The 23,167-nt window shown below is 43.7% G+C and overlaps 1 protein-coding gene across 3 annotated transcripts in view; it reads left to right on the top strand.

The window, feature by feature from the left end:
* The window catches only part of BBX (BBX high mobility group box domain containing), an 87,032-nt gene that overhangs the window by 4,927 nt on the left and 58,938 nt on the right, over nt 1-23,167 (top strand). For 2 of the 3 annotated variants that reach the window (XM_073586261.1, XM_073586259.1), the window contains exons 3-7: nt 4,260-4,340; nt 6,396-6,476; nt 12,920-13,000; nt 13,954-14,034; nt 17,977-18,772. In XM_073586261.1, the coding sequence (XP_073442362.1) occupies nt 4,260-4,340; nt 6,396-6,476; nt 12,920-13,000; nt 13,954-14,034; nt 17,977-18,772 (1,120 nt within the window). The remainder of the gene's footprint in view (nt 1-4,259; nt 4,341-6,395; nt 6,477-12,919; nt 13,001-13,953; nt 14,035-17,976; nt 18,773-23,167) is intronic. The other variant, XM_073586260.1, reaches the window with a different exon arrangement.

Genomic DNA, 23,167 nt, shown 5'->3' with positions numbered 1-23,167 from the left:
AAAGAAGGTTTCCTTCAGGCCCACTCCGTCCTGGCGGTCCCACTCTTCCCAGGGAAGACCGTCCAGATCTAGATCTGGACGGTCTACGTCCGCATGACTACCATCGGTCTCCCGTGGGTCCCTTCCAATTGGGAGGTCAACTTCTCTTCTTCAGCGACGTCTGGCTCGCCTCAGTAGAGGACGCTTGGGTCAGAGAGGTTGTATCAACAGGATACAAAATAGAGTTCATTTCTCTTCCACGGGATCGTTTCTTACAATCCCGTCCGCCGAGGGATCCGGCCTGGTCCCGGGGTTCGGTTCGGCCATCGCCTCTCTTCTCAGTTCCGGGGTGATTGTGCCCGTTCCCGAATCGGAACGCTTCACAGGGTTTTATTCAAACCTGTTTGTGGTGCCGAAAAAGGACGGGACAGTTCGACCCATCTTGGTTCTCAAGTTACTCAACAAGAGAGTTCGCCTTCGCCACTCCGGATGGAGTCAGTTCGCTCGGTAATTGCTTCCATGGAGGAGCAGGAATTCATGGGTTCCATAGACATCCAAGATGCCTATCTACATGTGCCCATATTTCCCGGACATCAGAAGTTCCTGCGGTTTGCGATTCTTCACGAACATTACCAGTTCGTCGCGCTTCCTTTCGGACTCGCCACCGCTCCCAGAGTCTTCACGAAAATTATGGCGGCGTTGATGGCCTTGTTGAGGATCAGAGGTCTCGTTCTTTTTCCGTACCTCGACAATATCCTGATCAAGGCCCCCTCCTTTCAACAGGCCCGCCTAAGTGTGGCGATCGTTCTAGACACCCTGTCCAGTTTTGGGTGGATCGTCAACCGGGAAAAGTCCTGTCTGGTCCCTACTCAACGCCTTGTGTTTCTGGGCCTTCTATTCGACACTCGTCGGTCAAGGGTATTTCTCCCACAAGACAAGATTCTTTCCCTGCAGCAGGGCGTGCGATCATTACAGATCACACGATTTCCATCCCTCAGGTCAGCCATGAGGGTCCTGGGGAAGATGGTGGCGGCGATAGAGGCAGTTCCCTTTGCCCAATTTCACGCCAGGCCACTCCAGCAGGCCATTTTGTCCAGGTGGAACAGGTCGGCTCTGTCTCTGGATCGTCCGGTTCGCCTTTCCTGCCGGATCAGGCGGTCTCTCAACTGGTGGTTGACGTCTCCCCTCATTCTCTTGGGGCGGTCTTTTCCCGTTCACTGGCAGATTGTCACTACGGACGCCAGCCTCATCGGCTGGGGTGCAGTGTTCCGCAATCACACTGTTCAGGGTCGATGGTCGACTCAGGAATCAGCTCTGCAGATCTATGTCCTAGAGATACGGGCGATCCATCTAGCTCTCGTCCACTGGGAAAGGCGCCTCAAGGGCCTGCCTGTCAGGATTCAGACAGACAATGCCACAGCGGTGGCGTATATCAACCGCCAAGGGGGGACACGGAGTGTCTCAGCCCTGGCGGAAGTGTCCAGAATTCTTCAATGGGCAGAGACCTTTGTTCCAACGATTTCCGCGGTTCACATTCCCGGCGTGGACAACTGGGCCGCCGATTTCCTCAGCCGCGAGGGTCTCGCGGCAGGGTAATGGTCCCTACATCCGGAGGTGTTTCATCTGCTCTGCCGTCGGTGGGGAACCCCGGATGTAGACCTCATGGGATCTCGCCTCAACAGGAAAGTCCCACAATTCGTGTCCAGGTCTCGGGACCCTCTGGCAGTGGGCGCCGACGCTCTGGCCGTCCCTTGGTCACAGTTCGTGCTCCCCTACCTGTTCCCTCCTCTGCCTCTTCTTCCCAAGTTGTTGAAGAAAATCAAAGCAGAGGGGATTCCAGTCATCCTCATCGCCCCGAATTGGCCCAGAAGGTCTTGATTCGCAGACATTGTCAACCTTCTCGCGGACGCCCCCTGGAAGCTTCCCGACCGGGCAGATCTGCTGTCTCAAGGCCCGATTTGCCACCCCAATTCTCGGTCGCTCAATTTAACGGCGTGGCTGTTGAGACCGAGGTTTTGAGACGGGCAGGATTCTCTGATCGGGTAATTCATACCATGATCCGCGCCAGAAAGCCGCCTTCTTCGAAGATCTATTACCGTACTTGGAAAGCCTATTTCTCCTGGTGTGAGGCCAATGACATCGCGCCCTTGGTTTTTTCGCTCCCTTCTATTCTGGCGTTTCTTCAGGCAGGGCTGGATGCGGGGCTTGCTCTCAGTTCCTTGAAGGGTCAAGTTTCGGCACTGTCCATTTTATTTCAGAAAACGCTGGCCTCCCGGCCCCAGGTCAAAACCTTCCTCCAGGGTGTGGCTCACACGGTTCCTCCGTACCGAGCTCCCGTGGATCCTTGGGATCTTAATTTGGTTCTTCAGGTTCTGCAGGGTCCTCCTTTTGAACCTCTCAGGGACGTTTCCCTTTCCCTCCTTTCTTGGAAAGTGGCCTTTCTGGTGGCCATTACCTCCATCCGGCGCGTGTCGGAATTAGCGGTACTTTCTTGCCGCTCTCCTTTTTTGGTCCTTCATCAGGACAAGGTAGTTCTGCGGCCTCCGCCCTCTTTTCTTCCGAAGGTGGTATCTTCGTTTCACCTCAATGAGGACATTGTTCTGCCATCCTTCTGCCCGAGCCCAGCTCACCCTCGGGAGCGGTCTTTGGACAAGCTGGACCTAGTCAGGGCATTGAGAGTCTATCTAGCCCGGACGACTTCCTTGCGGAAGTCAGACTCTCTGTTCATCACCCAGCCTCAAAGGCCACTATTGCGCGCTGGATCAGATCGGCAATTTTGGAGGCATACCGGGTCAAGCATCGAGTGGCCCCTCCAGGGATCAGAGCGCACTCTACCCGGGCGGTGGGTGCCTCCTGGGCGGTGCGCCACAGAGCTTCCGCGCTGCAGCTTTGCAAGGCTGCAACGTGGTCATCGGTTCACACCTTTGTGAAATTCTACAGGGTCCACACCTACGCTTCGGCGGACGCCAGCCTAGGTAGAAGGATTCTGCAGGCTGCGGTGGCGAGTCCACTGGCCTGATGGAAGTTTGTTTCCCACCCCAGGGACTGCTTTGGGACGTCCCATGGTCTCTGTGTCCCCCAATAAGGCGAACGAGAAAACAGGATTTTTTGGGTTGCTTACCGTAAAATCTGTTTCTCGGAGCCTTCATTGGGGGACACAGCACCCTCCCATGTTCTACAACTCCTGTTCTTATGTTTGTCGGTTTGTTACAGTTGAGTTGTTTGTTCTGCTTTCAATCTATTCTGTTACTTCTCCTACTGCTTTCTCACTAACTGAGGAACTTCCTGCCGGTCGGTGGGGTGTACACTGCGGAGGAGGAGCTAACCTTTTTTTGTGCATAGTGTCAGCCTCCTAGTGGCAGCAGCATACACCCATGGTCTCTGTGTCCCCCAATGAAGGCTTCGAGAAACAGATTTTACGGTAAGCAACCCAAAAAATCCTGTTTTATGTACGGCTGATGCTCTCTTGACACTTATTCTTTGTCAGTCTTTGAGGCACAATAAAGGATGTAGGACCTGTGTTCTGATTTATAGGGTCCAAGGATTACGCCATGAATTTCTGTCAATTTAAATTAAATTTTATGTATTTTGTAGCATGAGTATTATCAGTAAAATAGTTTCTTCTTTCCCTGTTATTAACATCTTAGGTTCAACCACTGCTTTATTACCTGACTGCCTGTATTTAAGAGTTATAGACCCGTAGTTGCACATGTTTAGTAACACTTTAATTACAAAGGGGACTTTAGACCCCCGTACTCAGAATCAGTGGAGGTTTCAGCAGCCAAACTCCTAAGGGTACGTTTCCACGTACCGTAATGTCTGCGCTTTGGACGGAGCAGAAACCCCGCTCCGCCCAAAGCCCCGCCCCCTTCCGTACACGCGGTGATTCCGGATGTGCTCGTTGAACACATCCAGAATCGCCGCAGCGTATCGATATAGTAGGCTGTGTACCTTGCGGAGACTGAGCCTCTCCACAAGGTAAACAGACATGCTGCAGTCTAAAAAGACACGCCGCATGTCTGGTTTCGTGTGTCACCGGTGTATTCGGACGCATAGTGGAGACGGGATTTCATAAAATCCCCTCCACTGTGCTGTAACATCTGGCCACTGCGGATTAAACGCTGTGGCTGTATGCAGCGTTCAACCCGCAGCAAATCCTGATGCAATCCAGCACGTGGAAACTCACCCTAACAATCATATATTTATTAACTATCCCATGGATAGCTGGGAAATGTTATTTTGTGATAACCACTTCTATTGCACTTGCTTTATATGCACAGGTGTCTGCAAGTCCTACTGAGTCAAAGGATTCGGACTGCTCTCTGCCCTCAAAGAAGTCTGCATTATTTGATCTTGCTGAGGTATGAAACGCCGCCATTTATATCTTATCGATATCGGCAACAATCATTTTTATTCTTAGCTTTGTGTGCCCTTGTTCCCCATGTAAACCATGATCACAGCATCCGTCATACTCATTATAGCTTTGCTCATATCTGCATCATGGCTCCTGACGAATCCATGACAGATCTGTTTATTACTCAGATTGGACATATGCCAGATCCTTTGGCTTCAGTTGAATCCCTGAAAGGGGTTTTTAGGTGAAAACAAGTTATCAAATATCTGAATGATTAGTGATAACTAACTGCACCACTCAGTAGAATTGGACATTTTTATCCCAGTCGGGGCACATTTATCCTCATTAGAAAATTGAGCGGCAGGTTTGAGGCTCAACCGTCGCTCCATTCACTTTTGGGGGGCTACTGGAAAAAGCCAAGCACAGTGCTTGGCAGCCCAATAGGGAGTGAATGGAGCGCAAGATGAAAAAGCTCACTGCCGTTGCAATCTAATGGGATTGATTAAAAGTGTCCCTCATGCAGCCCCACATAAAGACACTGCCACCACCTTGTGACTGTAGGCACCATGCATTTTTCTTTATACTCATCACCTTTGTGAAACCATACAGTTTTGAAGCCATCACTTCCAAAAGCATATCTTGGTTTCATCATTCCAAAGTATAGAATCCCACTAATCTTCATATTTTCCCCATTGGCCGTGACAAATCGTAGGTGAGCTTTTTTTGTGCATTGGCTTTAGGATAGGCTTCCTTGAACGTCACCCATCCATGCTGTATGGCGTAATGGTAAACACCCCGGTCTGGATTTCTACTATTTTACCTAATATCGGTGAACTTGCATGTCCCAGTTCTTCATCTCTTCTCTTCAGACCTTTTCATCTGAAACATGTGAAGACACTCCTGTTTAGGTGTTAACTTCTGTGGACGGCCTGGACATCTCTGTGAGATGGTTGCGTTTCCATCTTTGTTAAATTTTTGCATCACTTTTGCTGGTGAAGTCTTCACCTTTCTTTTAGGAAGAATTTTTTTTTTTTTTCCTCAGGTTTTGTGACATTTCTCTTCTATATGGTGCCATTGCTAACAGCATGAAATGGGAAGAGGTTTTCTTTCTTATGTAATGACTTTTATACTCCACTATCTGCTGGACATCTGTTTAATGACAAATTAGACTTAACTTTGGTTGAATTTTTGTTTAATTAGATTTTTTTGTCTATAAACGTTAGGTTTCTTACTAAGACTTTCATTAGGGTGTACTCATTTTTGCAACATGGTCTTGAATGAATTTGTTAGGAAAATTACTTTTTGGGAGGGGTTTCAAAATAGCAAATCTTGTTTGCGATCAGTGGCCCACGTTTGTACGAGTATTTTGCAGCATGATATCCTATTGAAAATGTTGATTCTGTAAGGAAAGTAAAGGTTTTCTAACAAATCTATTGGGGTGTACTCATTTATGCTGAGCACTGAATGTATTTATAATACAGCCATCACAAGGATCATTGTAACATTATATCATAAAGGTAACCTAATTTAGTACAGCCAGAATAAGTAATCTCATTCCCTGACCCATAACTTAGTGTTTTTAAATTTTTTTTTTTTTTTTCTTTTTAAGTATAAGTAGTGCTGAATACAGTAGTCTATTAATTGTATTCCGTAGTGGTGATAGCAGGCTGTAATATGAGCACCTCAAAATGAGGAATTAGTTCTCTAGATCACTGAAAAGTAATAAAATGGCATCACCTTTCAGTATAATCGCATGTGGCACAGAGACTAGTGTTTGACCGCGGCGGTCACGTGAATAGCATGATCGCTGTAGGACCAATTGCATAGGGGGTGTAATACATTTTTATTATTATTTTAACATTTTCGGCTATTAACCTATATATATATTTTTTTTTTTTTTATATATAATTCAAAACCCCAGTAATGCCTCATAGCCAAGTAAACTATGTCAAGTATTGCATGTGTCAGCGTCTTGTTTTTGGAGCTACCACTAAACTTGTATTGTTTTGCAATTATTTTGGAAATGTCCAGATTATAGGTTGTTAATGTATTTTATGTTTAGATTTCTTCAAGCACATCCGACTCAGATGTCGCTTCACCTGCTAAGCGATGCGACAAGTCTGCACTCTTCCAGTTTGCAGAAGTAAGTGGTAAAACCAAATGATCCATTTCATTGTATCCTGTTCTTTTAGGCTATGTGCGCACATTGCGGATTTACCTGCGGAAATTTCTGCGCGGATTCTGCATCTCTTGGCAGAAAATGCAGTGGAAATTCCGCACTTTTTTTTTTTTTTTTTTTTTGTGCAGATTTCATGCGATTTTGATGTGGTTTTGTCTGCAGATTTGTTGGCTCAATAAAGATGTACTACTGTTAAAAAAATAAATAAATAAATAAAAAAATTGCCTTTTTCAAGTCCTACCTCCATTGTTGATGTTTCAATCAAGATTGGCTCTATTTTTAATTCTCCACCCACACACTCTTCCTCCTTCTGATATATTTGCATTTAAAAAAAATCAGCTGTTTTTTCCGCTAAATCCGCAAACATTTTGACACCTGTGGATTTGTTGCAGATTTGAGTGCCTCAATGGAAGTCAATAGGGGAAAAATGCTGCAGATTTGCAAAAACAATTGACCTGCTGCGGAAGATAAGATGCTGCAAATCAGGACAGAATTGTCCGCAACGTGTGCACACCAATTCTGGATTCCCATTGATTAAACCTTGCTTGAGCAATCGTTTGCGGATTTGGTGCAATTTCGCGCCGAAAAAAACGCGGATCCGCAATGTGTGCACATAGTCTAAAGCTTCAAGTAATAAAAGTGCAGACTATGACTTGTCTGAATGTGTACATGGAAGCTCAAACAAGGTCCTATACGTATTCGGGAGTAGACATAACACAGCAGCCTGCAAAAATGACTCCCATAACCAGAATTCTAGTATGAAATCACATAAGTTCATTGAGAACAATCAACAAACACATAAAAGAGGTTATGCAGAGAAAAATCATTGGGTTTCCCTTTGAGGAAGCATGGATTTAAGATTGTATTCAAAGCAGTAACCATGGCATGCACATAATCTCTTACATGCCTTATGGAACCAGCATTTAGTAGTTACAATAGTTTTTGAATGTTTGCATGAGCACTGTCACTTTATTAATTAATAATTTAATAATCACTTGTGTCTTAATTTTAAACCCATTTTTTCTGTATCTGGGTTCTTTAGGAATCTACAAGCCACTAGGTGGAGTCCTTGCACCAGAAAAAAATCTTTCATAATATTAAAGTATATGATAAATAATTGTTACACTTTTTCCATATTGGCTTTTCCACTCAAAAATAAAAAATATACTGTATTTTTCTGACCATAAGACGCACTTTTTTTCCTCCAAATTTGGGAGGAAAGTGTGGGTGCTGCGTCTTATGGTCGGAATGTAGCATGTGGGAAGGGGGCAGCGGCGGAGTGGGATCTCAATGGGATCGCAGGAGGCAGGAAAATGTTGCCTGCTGCAGGAATCCAGGCTGGGGAAACCACATGGTCCCAATACTTAAAGTGAAGTGAATATTCATGAGCCGCTTCCCCGCCCACCTGTCAGCTGAGCAGGGAGCAGCAAATGACAGACCCACATGGTTTCCCCAGCGCTGGATTCCTGCAGCACTGGGGAGATCTGTGTCCGGTGGAGGAGGGGGCAGGAGCAGAGTGCAGCAGGAGGGATCGCATACCTGACAGGCATCACAGCCAGGGCTGTGCTGATAATGATGCTGAATGCTCCTGTGGAGGACCTGTGGTGAGGTCATGAAGAGGGCAGACTGTAGCATCACATTACCGCACAAAGCTCCTCGTCTTCATGATGTCATCACAGGTCCTGCAGACACCGCACTACAAACAGTGCAACGTCCTCTTACATGACCTGTGGTGAGGTCATAAGGAGGGGGGCTCTGTGCGGCCATGTGATGCTGCATTACCTCACCACAGCGTGGCTTGCTGGCTGCAGGACCTGCACTGAGAACAGCCTGTACAAGAAAGAATTAATTAAAAGGTTAGGAATTACAGCACATAAAAATCACTCTGCCATCCTGTGGTGAACTGTAACTCCCAGCATGCCATAAGATCTGCAGGACATGCTGGGAGTTATAGTTCTCCCATGGGATCTTAAAGCAGCAATCCAGTGTTATTTTTTTAGTGCTGAAGTGGTGCTTTGAATATAAGCACTGCGCCCCCATTCTTATACTCACCCTCCAGCATCTTCATGCAGTACTTTACAGACACCACACTGGTCCCGCAGCATCATCTTCTACCCATAGCTTCCAGCATAATAACATACTATTATATATAATAACACCACATATAATTTCACGTTGTTTAAATATTTTACATTTTTTGCTTCAAATATATTTTTCCCTATTTTCCACCTCTAAAACCTGGGTTCGTCTTATAGTCCTAAAAATGCGGTACATCTGTAAATTATTTTTCTAAACCCCATCTTGGTACAGATTGAAATACATTTTGTATATTTACCCTCTGCATAACCTCTTTTAATAAGCTTTTTTGTGTTTGTTGATAGTTCTCGATAAAGATATGTGCTTTCATAGTAGAATTTTGTTTATGGGAGAAATTTTGGTAGGCTGTTACTTTGAATGTGTACATGACTGACAGGTATTGAGGCTAGGAAATTTTGTAAAACATCACTGGGCTGGTGGCCACAGCTTACCGTAATTTTCTTGTTGGTCCAGCAACATAAATTTTATATAAAGATATATGTGTGTGTGGATATGTGTGTATGTGTATATATATTATAGATAGATACTGTGGATAGATAGAGATGTAGAGATAGACAGATATATGATATATATAGATATATCTCTAGATATACACACACATACATATTATACACAAAGCAAAATTTTTAGTACTAGCATGGAAATGGCAGCTACTGATAACAGGGAGGTGTTCTTCTGTATTTTATCTCTTTATTATGAGAACCGCCAGATATCCTCACTGAAGTTCATCCAATAGGATTGATTAAAAGTTCAAGAAAAATAATAAAATTAATCAAAGCAGCGCTCAATAAGATATCGGTGTAGAACAGGAGAGGCTGCAGCTCACTAAGAAGTCAGTGTAGAACAGAAGAGAGATGCACACAAATATGTATACATATATTATACACAGAGACAGACACAAAGCAAAATCTTAGTACTCTCTAGTGGTTTTTCCCAGGGCTGTGGAGTCGGTAAGCCAAACCTCCGACTCCTCAATTTCCCTTACACCGACTCCAACTCCGACTCCACGACTCCGACTCCCACACATATTGCTTATATTTAAGTGAAAAATTTATTGTAGTACAATGTGAACCTCAGACATTTAATCATTTTTATGATCCAATAATCAAGATATTTATATAGAACAGAATATATATTGGTGTACTACCCGGTTTTCATTCTTTTTGGTACAGATACGATATGGATAGACAGATATGGATAAATGGATAGATAGAGCAGATTTCTAATCTGCTTTTGCTATTGAAAACATTATCTATGAGCTCAAAAACCTTTCAGGTGATGCAATTTTTTAAAAAGATGATCTGCTTTTGCAGCTGAAAAACGTATCCTCAAAAAACACAGGAAAAACGCTGTGTGTGAATGTAGCCTTAGATCAGGAATATAACAGCCATTTATAGGACATTTCATAACTTTCCCAAACTCCTATGAAAAAATATTCAGTACATCCTGCATTGAATGACTGTACCCAATTTATTATATATTTTAGGAGTCGGTCCATTTTATACCGACTCCACCAAAATGAGCTCCGACTCCACGACTCCGACTCCACAGCCCTGGTTTTTCCTATGTCTGTCAGTATGGAAATGGCCGCTACTGGTGACAGGGAGGTGTTCTTCTGTATTTTATCTCTTTATTGTCAGAACCGCCAGATATCCTCTCTGAAGTTCATCCAATTGGATTGATTAAAAGTTAGCAAAAAATGCTCACTAAGATGTCAATGTAAAACTTAGGCTATGTGCACACGCTGCAGATTCACCTGCGTTTTTTTCCACACGGAACCGCAGATATAGTGACCTGCGGTTTGGTCTACAGTTTTGCCCTGCGGTTTCACACCTCTACTAGTTAAAGGTGTGAAACCGCTGCAGAAACCGTTCAAACAATTGACATGCTGCGGTTTGAAAACCGCGTGGAAAAAAACGTACCGTCAGCACAGCGTTTTTGAAACCCCATAGGATTTCATTGTACTGTACTTGGTCTCCGGAACTGCTGCGTTTCCGCAGGGCCAAAACCGCTGCGGAAACGCAGCAGAATCCGCAACGTGTGCACACAGCCTCAGAATTCACACTAGGTATATAAAGATGAATATGGCAAAAATAGTAGTGAAATTTTTTTTTTTTTTTGTCTGTTAGGCTAGTTTCACACTTAGCGTATTTTACATGCAGCGCACGGCGCCACTAAGCCCCGCCCCCTGCCCGCCCTGTCCGGTCATCTACTATCGCCGAGCGCGCCAAAATGCAACATGCTGCGTTCGGCGCACCTTCAAAAGTGCGCAGCGCACGCACAAATGCTACTAGCGCACGGTCTGCACACCCTATGCTAAAGATAGGGTGCGCAGATTGCATGCAGCCGTGTGCGATAGTAGGAAGAGATGACGGGGCGGGGCTTAGCGGCGCCGTGCGCTGCATGTAAAATACGCTAGTGTGAAATTAACCTTAGACCAAGTTCACACAAGCATAGTTTAGGTCCCAGTGCTGTCCATGGAAGAACTGACGTCACACTGACAGCACTAGGACCGGTGTTATTCAATTAGGCTAGTTTCACATTTGCAGACGAAGGGCTGCGGACTTCCTCTGTGAAGCCCCGCCCCCTCCTCCAGTTAGCTCCGCCTTTTTCTGCATGCGACAACCAAAAAGAAGCAAAGTCTTCCAGCAAATGCATTAAAAAATTTTCTTTATTGAACCATGTCAACATATAAAAAGGGAATATCACATACAAGAAAAAAATTATAAATGCACACACTGAACAGAGAGGACAGTACCGCCTATAATCATCACATATGGAAATCATTTCTGTATAATACAATTGGATACATTAAAGGCTGGAACAAATCCTAAAGGACATTAAGTAGGATAATTACAATAAAAAACTCATAGTAAAGAGTTGGCCTGTTCATAAGAGAGAAAAGTTAATCATAAATAGATGGTAGATAAAATGCATATTTCTCCATTTCTGAGGAAGACATCGAAATGCGCGTCAAGGGGTACACTGCAGCAGTGAGGAAGTGAGGACTTTGGGTAACTATGTTTTATTTCAATTCTCTCCAAGTGTGCTGAAATTTATTGTTGAGCACGTGATTGCTGGCCATGGTATATAGAGAAATATGCATCTTATCTATCGTCTAACTATTTATGATTAACTTTACTCTTTTATGAACAGGCCAACTCTTTACTATGAGTTTTTTATTGTAATTATCCTATTCAATATCCTTTAAGATTTGTTCCAGCCTTTAATGTATCTATTTGTATTATACAGAAATTATTTCTAAATGTGATGTTTATAGGCAGTACTGTCCTTTCTGTTCAGTGTGTGCATTTTATAATTTTTTTCTTGTATGTGATATTCCCTTTTTATATGTTGACATGGTTCAATAAAGAAAAAAATGTTCATGCATTTGCTGGAGGACTTTGCTTCTTTTTGGTTGTTGTGTGTTTCACGGTTCTCCGTGTTCTCAATTGATTTTGGCAAAAAAATGTTTTGCGTTTTATTTCTTCATGCGGCCTGCATATTGTATCTTTAACATTGGGTACGCAGGCCGTTCCGCAGTATGCGGATGCCGCTGCATGCGTCGTTTTGACGGTGTGGCGACCCGCGTAGAACGCATCATGTTGGGATTTTATGCGGGCACCGCATCGTCAAAACGACGCATGTGGCGGCATCCGCATACTGTGGCATGGCCTGCGTACCCAATGTTAAAGATAGGGTACGCAGGCCACATGCAGAAATAGGCGGGGCTTCACGGAGGAAGTCCTCAGCCCTCCGTCCGCAAATGTGAAACTAGCCTTAGGCTGTTCAGATGAGCATTTTTTTTTCCTTCTTACACCAGTTTCTTCCGTATGCATGAGTGCAAAAAAGGAATGTCGGATCCTAAACGGATAAGACTTTTACAGATACATTGCAATGCTTTAACATGGGAAACTGTATTTGGTCTTGTTAATTGTAATAACTGTTAGGGTATAAAAACAGACGCCATACAGATTGCATACGAGGGAGTATTGAGATGGAAATTGACCATTTTTTTTCTGGATGAAAATCATTATTTTATTATATGCTCATGTGAGTTTTGCCTTAACAATATAAATTCCATATGCCACATAAACGTGGTGTTATATGCTCATGTGAATTTTGCCTTAACAATATAAATTCCATATGTCACATAAAAGTGTTGGAAAATGAAAGCAAATATCTCATTTTTAAAATGGACAGCACCCTTTTTTAATCTTATATGTCCTGAACGTGACCAATATATGTAATTGCTAGCACACATATGTGTCGGGAGTGACCCTTTTGCTTATTTTTTTTATCATGCCTAGATCTCTTCAAGTACCTTAAAAATTGCCAGTCCTGAACCTACAAAGCGCTGTGGAAAGTCTGCACTTTTCCATTTAGCAGAGGTAATCTAATATGGCCTACGTTCGTTATTGGTGTCCTTGTCTTTATTAAAGGAAATCTGTCACCCCATTTTTGGCCTATAAGCTGCAGCCACCGCCATCAGGGGCTTATCTACAGCATTCTGTAATGCTGTAGATAAGCCCCCGATGTAACTTGAAAGAAGAAAAACGATTTAGATTATACTCACCCGGGGGTCCAGTCCAGGTTCTCCCATCTTCATGTGATGATGTCCCCCTTCTTACTTCTGACGTGGCTCCTGTGCAGGCGTACTTTCTCTGCCCTGTTGAGGGCAGAGTAAAGTACTGCAGTGCGCAGGCGCCGGGAAAGGTCAGAGAGGTCCGGCGCCTGCGTACTGCAGTACTCTACTCTGCCCTCAACAGGACAGATAAAGTACGCCTGCACAGGAGCCACAGCAGAAGTAAGAAGGAGCACGTCATCTCCAGAAGATGGGAGGCACCGGAAGGCGACACCCATCGGAGCGGACCGGACTCCGGGGTGAGTATAATCTAACTTGTTTTTCTTCTCTTTCAGCTTACATACATTACAGAATGCTGTAGCTAAGCCCCTGATGGTGTTTGCTGCTTCTTATAGGCCCAAAATGGGGTGACAGATTCCCTTTAAATGACTATAAGACTGTGTTAATAACATGTTGGTGATATATTTTATGTAACCTAAGTTTGATGATAGATTTCTTATTTATGTAATTAATAAACAGTAACTATTACCAGCCTGTGGGTAAGACACACTGGCAATTCTTCTGTTAGGATACCTGACAATGTGAACGCAGACTGATGCTCAGAAATGAGGCCTTGTCAGATTGGTAACTGTCCTATTGAGATGTCACTGTCTGTCAGGTTTGCGCCATCACTTTTCGTTAGCCATATGATTAATACACCTCACTACTTTTTTTTTTTCTCCATTGTGTGACTGATGTGTTTGTTGGTTTTGAGTGTAGATTTCCTCAAGCTCATCACATTCCGATTCATCTGTATCAGCAAAGCAGTGTGGGACATCAGCATTGTTTCAGCTGGCAGAGGTAACAACCGCAAAGTACCTGATGATTTTAAGTCGTGAACCTGACTACGTTACATTGCTCTACTACCACATTATAATTGTGCATTGCTTTCTGTATCCATCCTACAAAGTGGAAGGAAATCTCTAGTGCTACCCTATATATTGGAAGGAAATATTTAAACCAGAGTTTTCTTAGTTTCTCCACTTTGGACACTCCTTATTTATTAGAAGGTTCCCTTGTCAATAATCAGATCACAATTGGTGCTCTGATGATGCTCCCAATGATCAGCTGTAATCTAGGGTGAGAACAGGCATAGGTGTTCTTTTTCCCTGCAGGGGACAGTGCCTGTTCAGATTGGTGGGTTTTTCAATGACCAATCTTCCAGGGAGAGAGCGAGACCCATTGTAATCTTTTTCTCTATTTTGAATGAGAGGTCTGGATCCTAGGATCATGAATAGAAAACCCCCAACCCTCTCTGTTAATTCGGAATTTTATAATTTGGTACATGAGACTTGGCTTTCTATACATGGCAATCCCTTTAAGATAACGAGGCTTAAATATGCCTCCATGACAGTTCCAGTCCACTAGTAATAGGTAACATTGAAGAAACCTCAAATTTGATCTCGTCCATCTGCAGTTTTCAATCTAGGGTTGGGCTTCCACAGGGCATTTTATTGTTACCTTAAGGGCCCCGTCACACATAGTGACTCACCAGCGATCCTGACAACGATATCAACGTGTCAGGATCGCTGGTGAGTCGCTACATGATCGCTGGTGAGCTGTCAAACAGGCAGCTTCACCAGCGATCAGGACCAGCGACGCCGAGCGCGCGGCGTCGCTGTGTACTTTAGTTACCAGTGCGCTGATGCAGGGAGCTGGTAACTAAGGTACACATCGGGTTTCTAAGGGACGAGCGTCACTTAGAAACCCGATGCGTACCTTAGTTACCAGCTCCCTGCATCAGCGCGCTGGTAACTAAGGTACACAGAGGGTTTCTAAGCACAGCGCGGTGCTTAGAAACCCTGCGTTTACCTTAGTTACCAGCTGATTGCTGGTCTCCCACCTGTCACACACAGCGATGCGTGCTGGCCAGCGGGAGACCAGCGACCAAAAAAATGTCCAGGGCTTTCCTACAGCGATACCGGCAGGGGGGCCGGTCGCTGATCGCTGTCACACACAGCGATCTCGCTGGTGAGATCGCTGTTACGTCACACAACTTGTGACTCAGCAGCGATCTCGCTAGCGAAATCGCTATGTGTGACGGAGCCTTAAGGCAGTGTTCACATGTTGCGTTTTTGCAGCATGTTTCTATTTTTTTTATGCAAATTAAAAGATGCTTTTTACTGTACCAGCAAAAACCATGAGGTTTCCGAAATCTCATGCACACTGAATTGGAAAACTGCTGAGGTGTGTTTTTTTTTTTTTTTTTTTTTTTTTTTTTTTTTAATCTGCAGCATATCAATTTTTTTCTGGGTTTTTGCAGCGTTTTTTCACCGTGCAGTGAGTGAGCGGAAAAAGCGCAACTATGCGTTTTTGCTGCTTTGTTGGTGAATAAAACTAACTTTATTAAACATGTACTGTAGACACATGACACAAAAACATGATAAAGCCTGCTTTTTTGTAAGCCGCTTATTTACTGCCACGAGCACAGGATTTGCCTGCACAAAAAAAAGCATCAAAAATGCAAAGTGTGAAAATAGCACAGAACATTTTTTTTTTTTTGCAAGGTAAGTTCTGTATTTTTGTAACTATAAAAAGAGATTTTTAACTATAAAAAAAAAAAAAAAAAATCTTGCTGAACGTTCCTGTAGTCCCAAGTCAGTGGGACAGTAGAGGGGAGGGGGGTGGGTAGCTTAGAGTGAAAAATCAGCGCCCACCTCATTTGACAGTCAGCTGTCACAATGGCCTGCCCCCTAGGTGCCCAGGAGCAGGGCGTCAGTCTGTACAGTGCACAAGCTACTTGCAATGAACCTGCCACCAAGACTCACAATGTCTAAGGAGTTTAGAAAAACTGCACATCACTTCATGGAGAAATGGTGTAGTAAATGCCTGAGAACACAGGCGATGGATGTACTTGGTCCTAATGCCTACCAAGTACAGGCCAGCTGCAGGAGACCACTGCCACGATTCCCTGGTGCTGACCGTGTATTTCACACGGACTGTATGATCACAGGTGCAGAATCCCTGCTGTCCATGGGTCGTTCACACAGGTTTTTTTTATTTTGGGAGGGGGGTGGCTTAGTTTTTACATAGAAACACGTTAAAATACTCTAAAAAATGTGTGATATAACCCAATATCCTCCTTTTCTAGCTGAATCCACCAACTGTTTTAGTAGTGTTTTCTGTCCTAGAACATCTCAGAATGACCTTCATCTTGTCTCCTTGCAATTTCCTCACTACCCTGCACAGCCAGGGCAAGCATTTACTTTATAGTTCTGCTTCTGATACCATTCTGATTGTGAGAGGTTATTAGGACCTAGAAACTGGGAAGCAGTTGTCCAAAGTGAGCAATGAAGATGCAGCACCTTAAATTCTACGCAAACTTTAGTTCCCCTGGGCTCAAATTTCTTGCTCTGCCCATCCGTTTATGTATAATCTGTATTCATTTTTCCAAGCGCACTTCCTTAATGGAATCTATCGCCTGTCGTACAGTTAAGACATTTTTTTGTTTTTAGATTTTTTTTTTTTTTCTATTGTTACTTGACATTTATATGTCCTTATCTTTATTTTACAAATATTCTCGTAAAAGGCTGTATTTGGCTCTTAGGCTGTGTGCCCACGTTGCGTTTTCGCTGCGCGTTTGCCGCAGCAGAAACGCTTAAACGCTAATAGAATGCATCCCATGCAATCCTATGGGATTCTGCAGTTGCTGTGCCCATGCTGTGGATTTTACCGCTGTGGAATCGCATAGCGGTAAAATCCGCAGCATGGCCATTATTTCTGCGGAATCTAGGATTGCACTGAAACGCTCACTTTACGCATGTGTACCATATCGCTGTAAGTAAAAAAAAAAATAAAAATATAATAAAATAGGGATATACTCACCTTCTGATGGCCCCGGAATCCTCCCGCCTCTCGGCCACGCTGCCAGCATCTTCTGTTCCCAGGGATGCATTGCGCAAATCACCTCTGATGACGTAGCGGTCTCACGTGATGCTACGTCATCAGAGAAATTTTTTAAAATTATTTTTAACATTCTATCTTTTACTATTGATGCCGCATAGGCAGCATCAATAGTAAAAAGTTGGGCACACTTGTCAAGCGCTATGCTTGACAAGTGTGACCAACCTGTCAATCACTTTTCCAAGCGATGCTTCAAATAGCTTGGAAAAGTGCAAGCATTCTGCAAGCTAAAAACGCTTGTATTTTGCAGGAAAACGCATGCGAATTACGCATTCGCTTTACCCGCGGCAGGGAGTTGCGGAAATGCTGCAGACATTTCCGCAGCGTTTCTGCAACCTGGGTACATAGCCTTACCCTCTCTGCACACTGACCTCTGCACAGATCACAGAGCATGCCTAGAAAGCTCTTCTTTAGAAATCAGTGTACATCTTCTGTCTGTTCTTTTTATGTAAAGCATATTCTGAATTTGGTTAACAAAAACTAGGGCAAGATGGAATCTTCAATTGTTATGTACAGAAAGTAGAGTAAAAGATTCAACAATCAGAAAATAACTATTATGTATCAGCTTCTGGTTTTAGCTATTAAAATACAATACTGCCATTAAGTCAATACAGTCGCAGCATAGCAGGTAGATTTAGAGGTTTCTAGACAACAGCAAGGAACAGTAACTTATAAATTTGGGCAAAAGTCCATATGGCAGCAAGGTAACTTTTGATTCTAGATTTGCTAGACCACAGTGTAATGTGGTGGTAACATACAAATATTTTAAAAGCTGGGACATAATACATTCGTATTGTTGCATCACGATATTGTATCTGATCTTTGACCGTTCCTCTTTAGATGTGCGTGGCATCCGAAGCAGTGAAAATCGAAATTTCCGGAAATATAAATCCAGCACAATTGAAAGCATTGAATGTCGAAGAGACAGACGAAGATGAAGAAGTGATATGTAACAGCCAGAAAGAATGTTCCACGGTTTGTAAAGAGGAAGGACTTGGTAATGTTACAATTAAAACCCACGGGTCGCCTTCCGCCGAGCGTGTAGATGCACATTTTGTAGGATTCCTGAAAAGGGACAAAATTAAAAAGAAAAAGAAGAAAAACAAAATAGACCACGATGCTGCTGACAAAGGATCTCCAAAGAAGAGCTGTAAAAAGCGACAGTCGTCAGAATCAGACATAGAAAGTGTCATGTACACCATCGAAGCTGTTGCAAAGGGTGATTGGAGCGTCGAAACACCGTCATCTTCCCCATGCAAAAAAGGACGCTCTGCTGCTAGTCCAAAACATGACTTCTCAGTAGTAAAGCCAACAAAGAAAAAAGTGATACCTAAAGAGAAGAAAGAGAAAGCAACAGAGTCCACCAAAGAATTGATGGAGCCAGAGGCGGCCATCATATTTACACATGCCACAGAATCCGAACTGCAGGAAGACACAAAAGATGAACCACTATCTCCTACAGAGGATGTTCTCCAGTCACAGCTACCAGAAATGCAGAAATCTGAGGACTGTGACAGTAACAAAAAGTCTGAATCATGTGGATCAAGGAAGTCAGAGCGGTCCTGCAAAGGGGCTCTGTATAAAACGCTAGTCTCCGAGGGAATGTTGACCACTCTGAGAGCAAATGTTGACCGAGGTAAGATATATAGCCCAATGTACTTACCGTATATACTCATGTATAAGTCGACACGCATATAACCCAACCCCCCTAATTTTGACACAAAAAACTGGGAAAACTTATTGACTCATGTATAAGCCAAGGGTGGTGCTGCACAAGGGTTAATGGTGGTCCAAAAATGATGCTCTGTAGATCAATAACCCCATAAAATTCTACACACGGGTTAATGGTGGCCTAAGAAGATGCTCCAAGGATAAATACAGCCCATAAAATGCTGCACAAGGGATAATGGTGGCCCAACAAGATGTTCCATAGATAAATACCCCCCATAAAATGCTGCACAAGGTTTAATGGTGGCCCAACAAGATGCTCCATACATAAATACCCCCCATAAAATGCTGCACAAGGGTTAATGGTGGCCCAACAAGAAGCTCCATAGATAAATACCCCCCCATAAAAAGCTGCACAGGGTTAATGGTTGCCCAACAAGATGCTCCATACATAAATACTTGAACCTGTAATCGTCTGATCTCTTGTGCTATATAAAGCAGTACTTTAAAAAAAAAAATCATGGGGTGCTTTGAAGCCACAGGCCGGCCAGGTTTCAAGGAGCAACGTGAGGGCAAACTCAGGGTTTTTCAGCAGAGGGGGCATCACATTGTGAGAGTTATAACTTTTTAAATATTTTTAAGCTTACAAGGCTGTATGACGGTTAGTTTTTTTTATGTAGCAACCTGTCATTTTTATTGATGATATTTTGGGATGAAAGTGGCTCTTTAATCATTATTTTATTTTTTGGGACACTTAATAAATAAAAAAAGTGTTTTTCAAATTTTTTTTGCGGTGTTCACCACCTTGAGAAATATGCATCATTATGGATGCGTCAATACCAAATGTGTGGTTTCTTTCAGCGCTTTTTTTTTTTTTTTATAGAAAAAAACTGTTTTTGCACTTTTTAAATTTTTTTTCTTTGCTCATGCAAGCATGTGTTATAAACCTGACGATAAGTTCAGTTTACTATATAGGGGTACTACTAGCAATTGTTAGACGTTCAATGGAACCTGTAATGTATGTTTGAGTGTCCCTGTATTTATGCTATAAAGAATTAAGGCTGTTGTGAGCATAAAATAGGGGGAAAGCGAATACTGGAAAGTTGTACCTACTATACTTCTTGGTCTAATACATAGCACCCATAGTCCCAGTCAGAACCTGGTTATATCCAGGCTCACATTCTCTTCTCTCATCCAGGTCCCTGTACACACCACACTTTCAGCATACATTTCATATTCATGCCAGGAAGATATTCATAGGGCTCCATTCAGCTGGCACAGGCCAAAGGAGTGTCCCATTTGTCTCTGTGGAACTGGTATATGTTGGTATAGCTTGGTAGAGGAATAATTTGGAGGGTCCTACCCATGCATACACTAAACCTAGAATCAGCACTGAACCAGACCTTATACAAGCCCTAAATAATTGCACTTTTTGTTAATTTTTTTGTCTAATTGAGCATTCTTATAAATCTACAGGTAAGCATGCTAATGTTGGCCTGTGTTATGTTACTGTAGTGAAACCTCCACCAGGGTGAGCTGGTGAAGGAAGAGAGATTACACACTAAGCGTAGCAACACTGAGCAACCGCATCGGTGTCACAGGTAATGAGAGAATGGTCAGACGAACCGAGTCACAAACTATGAGTAGCAGCAATACACATAGTCAAAATACCAAGCCGAGGGTCAAAAAGCCAAACATGAGCGTGGGGTCCAAAAACATGAGACGGAAGACGTGATCGGGGTACAAGCCAGGGAATCAAAAGCCAGACAGAGAACGTAGCAGCCGAGACGAATACCAAGAGACGGGGTCAGAGATCAGTCCGGGTCATACACATGGCTACAAGTCAAAGGCAGAAGGAGCACCAAAGTACAAGCGTCAGAGGCTCTAAACTGGATGCTTGAGCTATCACTAACACTGGTCAGCAGTCTGTGACAGACTGAAATAGTCCAGCTCGCTCCAGAACGAGGCCAAGGCGATTAACCCCCCGCATGACCAATCCAGAGAGAGGACAGCAGAAAATAAACTCTGGACTGGACCATGACAGTTACTAGGTCTACGTGAGATCTAGCTAAACATTTCTTCTTATTAAATTTTTTATTTTTTTTTCATTTTATAAGGCTAGTTAAAAACAAACCCTAAGATAAAAACAAAATGAGTAAACACCCTGTAGTAATTAAATATTCATGTAAAAAACAACTTACCGCATATACTCGAATATAGGCTGAGATTTTCAGCCCATTTTTTTGGGCTGAAAGTCCCCCTCTCGGCTTATATTCGAGTCATATACACCGGGGGATTGGAGGGGGGGGCGGGGGTGTCAGGTCATACTTGCCCGTCCTGACGCTGTCTCTTGAGCCCCCAGCTTCTCCGCGCTCTCTCTTCCTGCCTTCAGCGGTCACGTGGTGCCGCTCATTTAAACTCATGAATATGCGCATATTCATGAGTTTTAATGAGCGGTATCACATGACCGCTGAACGCAGGAAGAGAGAGCGCGGAGAAGCTGGGGGCTCAAGAGACAGCGTCAGGACGGGTAAGTATAGCGATACTCACCTGTCCTGCGTCCATGGCTGCTTGCTGCTGTCTGTCATCAGTCAGTGACTTCAGACAGCAGAGGGCGCAGTGACGTGATTGGTGCGCGCCGCGCCCCCTGCAGTCTGAACGTCACTGACCGATAACGTGGCAGATAGCGGTGAGCAGCCATGGACGCAGGACAAGTGAGTATCTGACACCCAACGACGGAGAGGTGAGTGTGTCATTTTTTTTATTTTTACATGCAGCAGCAGCGGCAGCACATGGGGGAATAATCTAAGGAGCTTCTTATGGGGTCAGCATATGGGGGAATAATCTAAGGAGCTTCTTATGGGGTCAGCATATGGGGGAATAATCTAAGGAGCTTCTTATGGGGTAAGCATATGGGGGAATAATCTAAGGAGCTTCTTAAGGGGTCAGCATATGGGGGAATAATCTAAGGAGCTTCTTATGGGGTCAGCATATGGGGGAATAATCTAAGGAGCTTCTTATGGGGTAAGCATATGGGGGAATAATCTAAGGAGCTTCTTATGGGGTAAGCATATGGTGGAATAATCTAAGGAGCTTCTTATGGGGACAGCATATGGGGGAATAATCTAAGGAGCTTCTTATGGGGTAAGCATATGGGGGAATAATCTAAGGAGCTTCTTATGGGGTAAGCATATGGGGGAATAATCTAAGGAGCTTCTTATGGGGGCAGTATATGGGGGAATAATCTGAAGCTTCTTATGGGGGCAGCATATGGGGGAATCTAAGGAGCTTCTTATGGGGGCAGCATATGGGGGAATAATCTAAGGAGCTTCTTATGGGGGCAGCATATGGGGGAATAATCTAAGGAGCTTCTTATGGGGGCAGTATATGGGGGAATAATCTGGAGCTTCTTATAGGGGCAGCATATGGGGGAATCTAAGGAGCTTCTTATGGGGGCAGCATATGGGGGAATAATCTAAGGAGCTTCTTATGGGGTAAGCATATGGGGGAATAATCTAAGGAGCTTCTTATGGGGTCAGCATATGGGGGAATAATCTAAGGAGCTTCTTATGGGGGAATAATCTAAGGAGCGTCTTATGAGGTCAGCATATGGGGGAATAATCTATGGAGCTTCTTCTGGGGACACCATATGGGGGAATAATCTATGGAGCATTTCCCACCCTAGGCTTATACTCGAGTCAATAAGTTTTCACAGTTTTTTGTGGCAAAATTAGGGGGGTCGGCTTATACTCGAGTATATACGGTAGTTAAAACTATTTTGTGTTAAAAAATAAAAGCGTGAAAGCCATCCCACCTTGACAAAGTGTTCCCTATCAGGACGGCCCTGTCTCTAGTATTAAACCTCTCTATGTGCCAGCAGACCTCACAATAGCAAAGCAGGACACAGGCCCAGCTCAAATAGAGGGAGTCATGCCTCTGTTTGTACAAAGTACAAAAAACTACAGTAACACTAAAGAAATGAGCCAGAACATGTGTTGGTGTAAGTGCAGTGTGTAGGAGCATGTTCACACTGTGGCCATTTAATGTGATTCTTTGTTAACATTGATAATGCACTGGACAACTTATGTTAAACAGTGCATTATCTAGCCTGTCAGTTTTTGACAGGTAGCCTATCAGATCCTGTCTCCAATATCTGATAGACTTGGAAACATGGCAGACCTGGAGGTTATTTCTAGGCCTCAGTCTGACATAGAAGCACAATGGCACCCTGCAATTGCGCTGCAGGCAATTGTGGCATGTAAAAGGTTAATAGATGGGATCGCAATTGGCTGTTATCCTGGTTATTGCAGGTGGAGCCCAGTTGTATGTAACAGCTGGTTTGCGCTGTGTATGGCAAGGGTGC

The sequence above is a fragment of the Dendrobates tinctorius genome, unplaced genomic scaffold (genome assembly GCF_039654945.1).
Source record: "Dendrobates tinctorius isolate UK_male_01 unplaced genomic scaffold, ASM3965494v1 ptg000091l, whole genome shotgun sequence".
Lineage (NCBI taxonomy): Eukaryota > Metazoa > Chordata > Amphibia > Anura > Dendrobatidae > Dendrobates > Dendrobates tinctorius.
The sequence above is the reverse complement of the archived record's forward strand: the minus strand, read 5'-3'. Positions and strand labels throughout refer to the sequence as shown.